Below are 11,660 nucleotides of genomic sequence, written 5' to 3'. Positions count from 1 at the left end.
ATGGAGTTGGAGGAAAGGATTGGGGTTTTCTGTGGGAACTAAGATTACATTGGAAAATAGATAGTTTATCTACACTCCCAGCTGTAGGAGAATAAATGGAAAATGTTGAATATTAGCCTGTCATTTAAAGGTATACACATTGATTGTTTGGGTGTAGATATATAGATTACTGTAGCTTCAGTTATAGGGTGTTGAAATCCTAAAGGATAGAGCTTGAATTCCATCTTGAGTGACATTCAAACTCATTTTTTTTCATTGAGTGACATAACTGTGTATAGTTTTGGATAAAATTGCTTCTTATTGGAGTCGCTTTTGCTTATAATTCCCTAAGTATTATCACAAGACTCAAGTAGCTCGCCAAAGAAGTTGCATAGGCTCAAATTTTTACAAAAATTAAAGACAGCCTCCAAACCCACAAAGAGAACTTTTCCTCAGGGAAAGCATACATTACAGGAGTAAATAAAAATGTTAAAATACCCTTCCATTTTTACAGCTCTTGTATACTATATATATATCAATGATACCATATCATCATGAACAAAAGATTTCAACAAATATTCACATGCTGTTTGTTTAGCCGGTATTACAGTATAACAAATTTGCACTGCTGAATGATTAAATTTGTAACTATAGATAATGGCCTGATGGCATTGGTATACAACTGATTATCTAACAGCAGCAGTTTCCAGTGCAATGTCTTAAGGTGAGAGAAAGGTGCATTCTCCTGCTAAACAGCCAAAAATGAAACAATGCAATTTGTCAACTTATGGTGATTGAAATGTGTCAAACAGGAAATTACAGTGATGAAAGGTTTTCACAATGGAATAGTGCAAACCATCTGTTGATAATTAATTGAGATCACAACATATCATAAAACCAGTAAAATATGTCATTCACAACAGAAATATTTAAAAGCATGTGCAGTCAGCCTCCATACAACTTGCCACGATATTTTAGATTTATTAAGAAACCTCAGAGTCTGCGTTGCGTGCTGGACTTCGGAACAGGAACAGTAGTTGTATGATAATCAAACACCAGCATATTTAGTTAACGCTGTGCTGGTTCTGTATCAAGCATCAGCTACAACAGAATGAGAAACTGCAAAGGCTCTGGTATCAGATATGTGAGTGATTCAAATTGCAACTGAGTGAAACCAGAAACAAAATGTAAATGAACATATTTCATTGTGTTACAATTTTAGATTTGATTGTAACTCAATAAAACCCATTCACTAACACAGAGGTAAAATTGGGTCCTTATAATGTGGGTTAAATCAACAATGGAGTTATTTTTCCCTAGGTATTTGTAGCAAGATGATGAAATCAATAAAATATGCATTAGAAGAAGTTTTTAAAAATGTTAGCTTCAACTTCATTTTGTTACTCCATCATACTTTTTAAATTCTATCTATCTACCGATACTCATGGATCTAACTTAACCAAAGCACACATAGATCACAATGTGGGCTCGATACTTAAATTAATGAAACTGATACTAAACTAAAAACAGACCTAATTCAGAACCTTTGACCATCAATAAATTTCACTAACATAAAAGAGAAAATTGTCCAGAGTTTCTTTGCTACATATCCTCTAAACCAGTGCTGCTTCCTGAGAGTTAAACCTTCATGAATGTGACTTATTTTATTCTTTATAATTACTTGTGACCACTAACAGAAGCTGTGGTAGTAAATGGGGTCTTGTCACTCCTGCTATTGGTGTTTTGCTTCTTTGGTGCTGTGATAACCTACCTGAGATAAGGAACTCACAACCCAGTAAGAAGCAAGTTGGAATGCAGCCGAGACTGGGACTTGAATTCCACTCTTCCATTAGGTCATCTTAATCATGCAAATGATATCTACTGCGTGATTACACCTAGACCATTCTGTTATATTTCAAGAAATGAACGTAAGGAATTGCTATTAAGGCAACAGATTTAAATTACAGTTAATAAAGTATTGTTAATTTTGGGTGAATTTCTTCTTATTGACTGGAGACTTCAGTCATTGTGAAAGGCTGCTATTTCCTGAAAACTAATCTTATAAATGACATTATGAATTAAGGTACTTGGCTTGTCACATTAGTTTTATAGTACTATAGAAAAGTATTGAAAATAGCATAGTAAAGGCGAACAGTGATAATAGAAAATGGAAATAGGAAATTAAAGATATTGTGAAGGAAAACAAAAAGTTTGAACTGAAAAATACAACAAAGAAAGAATAGAAAATGGGTGAGAAAGAATTAACAGAAAAAAAAGAGATTCAAAAAGAACAAAATTATAAAAAGGAAAAATTTAAATAAGGAAACAATAACTGAAATGATATGAATAAACAAATATAAAAATGGGAATGGAGACAGATTAAACAAACTCCCAAAAAAGGTCAAACAAAAACTAAATGTATGAAAGGATTGAAAAAGAAACATAAATGAAAATGTGAAAAACACAAGAAAGACAAACAGAAGCTCAATTAAGATTGAAAGAAGTAAAAAAAATGAGATGGAAGAATAAAGGAAGAAAAACTTAAAATGGAAACAGAAATTTTAGAAATTCTCCTATCAGAGGTCAAAGATCATGAATTATATGGCTCTGTAATTAATACATTTTAGGTTTAATTAGTTTCACTGTTATGTTAGTAGACACATAAGCAATGTTACATTTTTTGTTTCTGATTTTGCAATGATAAAATTATTTTATATTAATGCACAGGACACATACAAAGAATGTTAATTAATTTAAACATTAATGATGATAAAGCGCACAGGGGTTCTTTGGTATTATGCCTTCAATCAATCTTATGGTTACCATCAATCATTCATTTATTCCATCAGATGTTAACTCTTTTAGACTGATTACAAAGTATCGTAATATTGAAATTCTGTGCATATTTGTAAACTTCTAAAAATAATTATTTTCAACTTCAAGAAAGAGCAGTTGGACTTATGTAAATTGATAAGTGTATATAATATGATGTACATTTTATTTCCAAAATGTTGATCAGATCCCACACAATTATTTTGCCAGATGTAGCTGTATTTCATTTTGCACGCATCCCAACCTCCTTACAGTAAGGAATTGTTTAAATCATGTCACCAGGAAAAATGATAATAGGACAAGAAATTCACAATTGGGACATGAAAGACAGAATTCAACAAAAGTACTGTAAACAATATGTATCCATAGAATAAATATTTCACAGATTGTGCAAGGTTTGATCCTAACTTGTTCTGTTCTGGACATGACAGCTGTCTAATATCACAGAAACAGACATCAACTGTGTGCTGTTCTGCATAAGTGTGATTGGGCAGCAAAAATAGATACTTAGGGTGAAAACAAAGCACTGTACCTAAAACAAGTTTGATTAAACTAGGACCCAGTGTGGGTTTAAAGGGAACGTTGAAAGGACTAATTTGTACATATTCAAACATTAACTCTTTCATGCATTCCCACCAGTCAATTGGTGTATGTATTATGTCACTTTCGATTAAGTCAAAAAATGTAAACATGTTTTGTCTGGTGTTGATTAATGGGTTCAAAAGATTTTTTAAAAAATATAAAAGGAGTCTAATGCTCTCAATAGATATTCTAAGGTTGTAGTCTATGACTTCTGCATCGGTTACTTCAAAAACAAAAACAAATGTAAAATAATATGCAGACTTTATGGTAATTGTATTATTTTCTTTACGTAAATTGTATTGAAATACCTTCAATGTTAAAACAAGAGTAGCAGAAATAAATTAAAGACCATTCTGCTGAGGGTTGATCGTCTCTTTGTGAACCGTCCTAGCCAGAAGATCAAAAGGGGCTCCAATCCTGCAGGCCATGATAATTACTGTTTTGTGTGTTGCCTGACAAAATCAGGGTAATTTCCGTCGATTAAACCTCAGAAATGGTCATATAACGCAGTAAGGTTCCCTTGGTAACCTAGATTTTCGACAGTAAAGGATGTTGGTGCTGAAACAACGTCTTAGCTCCCGGTTGGAGAAGATGCAGATGAATGGATTGACACCAGCCTGGGCAAAAGTCATCCAGACAGCAGCCGTCAGGTAGCCACGTGGAACAGCGGGACCTTTCACAAAAACACGCCAGTAACAAGCTACCAGGTATGGGCACCAGAGAGCCACGAAGAAGAAGGTGATCAGGTAGAACATCCTGCCTATTCTCTTCTCTGTTTTGAACTCGTCCATGACTAACAGCCTCCTCCTCATGCCCTGGCCCTGGGGGTTTTGCCTGATTCCCAACAGAGTCGGAGGGGTTGGTCCCCGGCCAAAGCCAGCAATCCAGTTGGCAGCCGCCTGCCCAGTGGCCCCTGGTCCGTGGAAAGTCCAGTTCTGGCTGACTGCTGGAACCAATTGGACGGGCTTCATCTTGCGCCGATCGTAAACGAAGAAAATCAGCTTCAGGTAGACGATGTGAGTGGCCAGTACGATCACCACGAACATGAGCATGAAGCCGAGGGAGTCGTTGACTTTGAAGTACCTGTGCTCGAAGATACACTGCTCTTCTTCCCTGATGAAGGTGTAGGTTCCCACGTCGAAGACTGGAGGGAAAGCCATGGCCACCGAGAGGGTCCACACCATGCAGATGATTGCCAGGCAGGTCCAGAAAGTCAACCTCTTGGAGTAGAAACGGTGGTGGGCGATGGCGATGTACCGGGTGACACTCACGCAGAAGAGCATGAACACGGCATGGAAGCAGGACAGGACCCCGACGAAGGCGATCACTTTGCAGCTCAGGGACCCATAGGACCAGGACGAGCCGTTTTTCACCGAGAGAAACACGAAGGGAAAGCAAACCGCCGAACGGATGATATCAGAGGAGCAGAGATCCAACAAGAAGTAATAAGGAGCCCGGTGGAGGGTCTTGTCTTTGACAAGAAGGAAGGAAATGAGAAGGTTTCCTAGCACGCCGACCCCAATGATGAAACCCAAGGATGTCAGCTTGAAGAACGTTGCTAGAGGAGACACATTTTGCAAAAGGTTCTCGCTGCTCCCAGTACCTGCATGGCTGTAGTTCGCCATAGATACTGTCAATAGGAATCTGGGAATAGCCTCAGCCACGGTGGCGAAGTATCATGATGGAGGGAAAGCGCCAGTTAAAATGTAAAAAAAAATCCAGCCCCCAGTCTAGCTCTTGTAATGTGAATAGATAGATGGAGGTGCAAAAACAGCTAGCGATGTCCAGGCCCTACCCGGGCACCATTCTCAGTATAGACATCTATAATATCCACCCGATCGGGTTATCGGCTGAATTATTTACAATGAGGACCCTGTAAAATGAATCATCATATATTTCAAAAATAGTCTTATTTATTTAAAAAAAACATGCACAGATTAACAATTAAACATGTGAAATATTATTTTATAGACTTTTTTTTTGCCTTGTGCAGAAATACATGTATTCGCAGAGATGGAGAGAAAAAACACGTACCTGTGTTTTTTTTCTGTAGGGCTGTTGTCTTACAAGGAGTTGCTGTCTCCTGCTGCCGGTTTGCTTGCTGGGAGTGAATGGATTGCAAGTGGCTGAGCCTGAGACTGCGCACCGAGCCTATTTGTAATCCCTGCCGCGTCTTCCCCTGTCGCATCTTTACACACACACACACACGGAGCAAAGGCAAGGACGCTTACATGCAACACGTCCACTCCTATCGGGGACACGATTAACCCTAATTTATGTTCCTTCAGCCCAGCCAGGCATTGTAACGCTTAACAGACGGTTGGGCCTGGCAAAGAAAGCATTTACTGCATCGCAACATTGTCAAATATTATTATTTCATCAGTTGTTCGCTGTCAATTTGTTGCTACACATTCTGTTGAAAAACTTATGCACAGCCATTAAACAAATTAGCCTTTAATGCATACTTTGTGTGGCTATATTAGTATGAAAAATATGTCTGAATGTATAATGGCTGCATGCGTCTAAACACGCTTAGTGATCACTGCCCATAACCTGCGCCGAATATGAGCATCTCTACGGCCTGAAGTGGTCATTTTAACTCTATTAATTCATTATCCATTTCAAAACAGAAGTTATTTTATTTCTCCTCATAGCCCTCAACTCCCCGATATTTCAAAAATCTATCTACCTCCTCTTTAAATACTTTCAGTGATTTAGCCTCCACAACTTTTTGGGGTAGAGAATTCCAGACATTCACTACCCTCTGAGAGAAGAAATTCCTTTGCATCTCAGTTTTAAATGAGTGTCCCATTATTTTGTAACTATGTCCCCTAGTTTGAGATTCCCCCACCAGTGGAAACATCTTCTCAACATCTACCCTGTCAAGCGCCCTCAGAATCTTGTATGTTTCAATAAGATCGCCCCTCATTCTTCTAAACTCTAATGAATAAAGGCCTAACCTGTTTAGCCGTTCTTGATAAGCCAACTCCTTCATCCCAGGAATCAGCCTAGTGAATCTCTTTTGAACTGCCTTCAATGTCAGTGTATCCTTTCATAAATACGGGGACCAAAACTGTACACATTTCTCCAGGTGCAGCCTCACCAACAACCCGTACAGTTGTAACAAGACTTCCCTATTTTTAAACTCCAACCCCCTAGCAATAAAAGCCAAAATTCCATTTTCCTTCTTAATTACTTGCTGCACCTGCATGCTAGCTTTTTGTGTTTCATACACAAGAACACCCAGATCTCTCTGTGCTGCACTTTTTTGGAGTCACTCTCTATTTAAATAATAGTCTGCCTTTTGATTCTTCCTACCAAAGTGCATGACCTCACACTTTCCTACATTAAACTCCATCTGCCAAGTTTTTGCCCACTCACACAACCTATCTATATCCCCTTGCAGATTCCTTATGTCTTCGTCACAACACGCCCTCCCACCAATTATTGTATCATCAGCAAATTTGGATATATTACACTCTGCCCCCTCCTCCAAGTCATTAATATAGATAGTAAATAATTGAGGCCCTAGGACTGAACCTTGTGGCACTACACTAGTTACGTCTTTCCAACCTGAAAAAACCCCATTAATTCCAACTCTGTCTTCTGAGTTAACCAATCCTCAATCCATGTTAATACATCACCCCCAATACCGTAAGCTCCGATCTTGTGCAATAATCTTTTATGTGGCACCTTATCGAATGCCTTCTGGAAATCCAAATACACTACATCTACCAGTTCCCCTTTATCAACTCTGCTTGTTATATCCTCAAAGAACTCTAGCAAATTTGTCAAACATGATTTCCCTTTCACAAAACCATGTTGACTCTGTCTGATTGCATTAAGCTTTTCTAAATGTCCTGCTATTTCTTCCTTAATAATGGACTCTCGCATTTTCCCAACGACCGATGTTAGGCTGACTGGTCTATAGTTTCCTGCTTTTTGTCTCCCTCCCTTCTTGAACAGGGGCGTCACAGTAGCGGTTTTCCAATCCGCTGGGACGCTCCTGGAATCCAGTGAGTTCTGGAATATTTTAACCAATGCCTCCACTATCTCTGCAACCACTTCCTTTAAAACCCTTGGATGTTGGCCATCAGGTCCTGGTGACTTGTCTGCCTTTAGTCCTATTAGTTTGTCAAATACTTCGTCCCTCATGATAGAGACTGTTACAAGATCTTTCCTCCCATTAGCTCCTTGCTTATCTGATATCTGTGGGCTGTTTATAGTGTCCTCCATCGTGAAGACTGATGCAAAATATTGGTTTAACTTAGCTACCATTTCCCTGTTCCCCGTTATCAATTCTCCAGTCACATCCTCCAAGGGCCCCACGCTCACTTTAGCTACTCTCTCTTTTTATATAGCTGTAGAAGCTCTTGCTGTTTGTTTTTATATTTCCTGCCAATTTACTTTCATAATCAATTTTATCACTCTTTATTAGCTTTTTAGGCATCCGCTGCTGGTTCCTAAAAATTTCCCAATCCTCTGGCCTACCACTAGTTTTCGCCGCTTTGGACGCCTTGGTTTTTGATTGGATACTCTCCTTGATTGCCTTTGTTAACCATGGGTGGGTCATCCTTCTCATTCTTTTTGACTGGGATGAATGTTTGCTGAGCGTTATAAAATATCTGCTTAAATGTCTGCCACTGCTCATCCACTGACCTTCCCCTTAGTCTATTTTCCCAGCACACTTTAGACAACTCTTTCCTCATACCTCTGTAACTGCCCTTGCTTAAGTTGAGGACACTGGTTTGAGTTGCTTGCCCTCAAACTTAATTTGAAATTCTAGCATGTTGTGATTGCTACCCCCTAGAGGATCCTTAACTACGATATCGCTTATTAATCCTACCTCATTACACATTACCAGATCTAAAATAGCCTGTTCCCGGATAGGTTCTGCAACGTATTGCTCAAAGTAACAATCCCTGACGCACTCTACAAATTCGTCTTCCATGATACCTCTGCCCATCTGATTTGTCTAGTCAATATGCAGATTAAAATCACCCATAACAATTGTAATGCCTTTCTTACACGCCTCCATTATTTTCCGACTTATACTTTGTCCTACAGTGAGGCAACTCTTCGGGGGCCGATAGATGACTCCCACCCGTGACTTCTTCCCCTTGCTATTCCTTATTTCCACCCAAACTGAGTCCACATCATGATCCATTGCACTTATATCACTACTCACCCCCTTTATTAACAAAGCTACCCAACCTCCTTTTCCCTTTTGCCTATTTTTCCGGAACGTGTTAATGCATTGGTGCAGACTCAATGAGCCGAAGGGCCTCTTCTGCACTGTATTATTCTGCGATTCTGTGAACGTCGAATACCCTTGAATATTGACTTCCCAGTCTTGGTCACCCTGCAACCACATCTCTGTAATAGCTATCAAGTCACATTCATTTATTTCTATTTGTTTGCCACCATTACAACAGTGATTAGGCATCAAAAAGTACTTTCGAGGATACAAAATGCTTTGGGAGGTCCCAAGGTTATGAAAGATGCTATATAAATACAAGTGTTTTTAATATTATGAAATGACTCCTTCACTCTAAGCTGGTACCCACCACCCACATGGATTGGAGCATAGCTTCAGCCCAAATCCTGACACATGTAACAAGTGCACAAGCACAAGTTGGCTCCTCTGGGAAAGGGGTGTAATTAAATTACCACCACTGAATCCCTCACCATCAATATCCTGAAGGTTACAATCCACCTGAAACTTAGCTGGCCCAGCCACATAATTATTGTGGTTACAAGAGAAAGCCAGGGGCTGGGAATTCTGCAGCAAGTGTGACTCACCTCCTGACTCCCCAAAGTCTGTCCACCATCTATAAGGCACAAGGCAGGAGCATGATGGAATACTCTCCACTTGCCTAGCTGAATGCAACAAGGCTCAAGAATCTTGACGCCTTCCAGGACAAAGCAGCCCACCTGATTGGTACCCCACTCACCACCTTAAATATTTACTTCCTCCACCACCGGTACTCAATAGCAGCTGTGTGTACCATCTACAAGACGCATTGCAACAACTCGCCAAGACTCCTTCAACGGCACCTTCCAAATCTGCAATCTCCACCACCTAGAAGAACAAGGGCAGCAAGTGCATGGGGCCACCACCACCTGCAAGTTCCCCTCCAGGCCACACACCATCCTGACTTTGAAACATATTTTGTCGTTTCTTCACTGTCGCTGGGTCATATTCCTGGAACTTCTGACCCAATAGCATTGTGGGAGCACCATCATTATGCAGACTGCAGTGGTTCAAGAGAAGGTCCACCACTACCTTCTCAAGGGCAACTAGGGATGGGCAACAAATGCCATCCTTGACAGCAATTCCACATCTCAAGAATTAATTTTTAAAAATGCATCACTAAAACTATACCAGTCACCTGATGATTGCCTCAGGTTTGCTGTCCAGACTCCCACTGCATGTCAAATCCTTTTCAAATTTATAAAGTTTGTAACTTTGTACAGACATTTGAGGCATAGTCGGTTGATGTGACAGCTAATACTAGCAATGCTATGTTGAGCTGGCTGACATTTCACAGGGGTGGACAGGAATTGGGAATTAAAAAAAGATGTTCCCTCTACCTCACTTTGTGAAGATGTTTACTTGGGGAAAGGGAGTAGAGATGAACTGCTGTGTTTCCTAGCTGGCAGTAACTCTTGTATTGGTAGATATGTGGATGCTAGTTTCATGTAGTGAGGGGTTGGTGAATTTTTTTTTATTTGTTTGTGGGTGTCGCTGGCAAGACCAGCATTTATTGCTCATCCCGAATTTTCCTCTAGAAAGTGATAGTGAGCCGTTTTCTTGAACTCCTGCAGTCCTTGTAGTGTAGAAACACCAACAGCACTGTTAGGGAGGGAAAACAGTGGTTCAGCCTCGACTGGGGTATTGTGTTCTATTCTGAGCACTGCACCTTAGGAAGGATGGAAAGGCTTTAGAGAGGATGCAAAAAAGATTTATGAGAATTGTTCCAGGGATGAGGGATTTCAAAACTAAGAGGGGTCCAGACAGAGTATATAAAGAAACAGCTCCTATTGGCAGAAGGGTTGAGAACCAGAGGACACAGATTTAAATTGATTGGCAAAAGAATCAAAGGCGACATAAGGAATTTTTTTTTTTTTTAACACATTGAGTGGTTATGAACTGGAATGCATTGCCTGAAAGGAGGCACATTCAATAGTGGCTTTCAAAGGGAATTAGATAAGCACCTGAAGGGAAAAAAATTGCAAGGCTGAGGAGAAAAAGGCAAGGGGATTGGACTACTTAAATTCTTCTTCCAGAGAGCTGGCACGGCTCGATGGGCCAAATTAACCATTCTATGAGAGTTGCTGCAATGCATCCTGTAGATAATACACACACTACCATGAAATGCTGATGGAGGGAACGGATATTTAAGTCAGTGGATGAGGTGCTGATCAAGCGAACTGCTTTGTCCTAGATAGCGTTGGGCTTTGAGTGCTCTTGGAGCTGCATTCATCCAGGCAAGCGGACGGTATCCCATCTCACTCTTGACTTGTGTCTTGTGAGTCAGAGAGATGCTTTGGGAACTCAGGAGGTGAGCCACTCACCGCAGAATACCGAGCTGTTGCTGACTTGTTCCAGTTAACATGGCATGAAATAACCAAGACTGAATCGAACAACCAATGGGTGGGTTTGTTCTCCTGAGAGCAGAGAAGGATAAGGGGAGATTTAATAGAGGTGCTCACTATGATGAAGGGATTTGATAGAGTAAATAAGGAGAAATTTTTACCAGAGGACACATATTTAAAGGTAATTACAAATAAAAAGAGGTAAGATGAGATTATTCTTATACTGCAAGTTGTTAGAATCTGCAATGCACTGTGAGAAAGGGCGGTGGAAGCAAAATAAATAACTTTCAAAAGGCAATTGGATAAATACCTGGACGGGGAAAATGTTTTGCAGGGCTGTAGGAAGAGGACAGAGGAATGGAACAAATGGGATAGCTCTTTCAAAGAGCTGGTACAGGCACAATGAGCCAAATGGCCTCTTTCTGTGCTGTATTTTAATGATTTACTTAGCTGTTCCAGCTGAATTTCTTGCCACTGGTGGCCTGAGGATGTTTACGGTGGGGGACTCGGTGACGGTAATGTCATTGAATGTGACGGGGACGTTGTTATATTCTCTTCTGTTGGGGATGGTCATTACCCGACACTCGTCAGGCCCGAATGTTAGTTGCACTTAAATCAGCTAAAGCCTGAATGTTGTCATGCTGCATGCAACAAGACCTGGACTGCTT

At 40.2% G+C, this 11,660-nt stretch overlaps 1 protein-coding gene across 1 annotated transcript; it reads right to left on the bottom strand.

The window, feature by feature from the left end:
• Positions 1-3,890: 3,890 nt before the first annotated feature.
• gpr85 (G protein-coupled receptor 85) lies at positions 3,891-5,018 on the bottom strand. The gene has a single exon (XM_068051242.1). The coding sequence runs from the start codon at positions 5,016-5,018 to the stop codon at positions 3,891-3,893; it is 1,128 nt and encodes a 375-aa protein (XP_067907343.1).
• Between the last annotated feature and the right edge of the window lie 6,642 nt (positions 5,019-11,660).

This window comes from Heterodontus francisci, chromosome 18, assembly GCF_036365525.1.
Source record: "Heterodontus francisci isolate sHetFra1 chromosome 18, sHetFra1.hap1, whole genome shotgun sequence".
Lineage (NCBI taxonomy): Eukaryota > Metazoa > Chordata > Chondrichthyes > Heterodontiformes > Heterodontidae > Heterodontus > Heterodontus francisci.
This window is presented reverse-complemented; position numbering and strand designations above follow the sequence as displayed.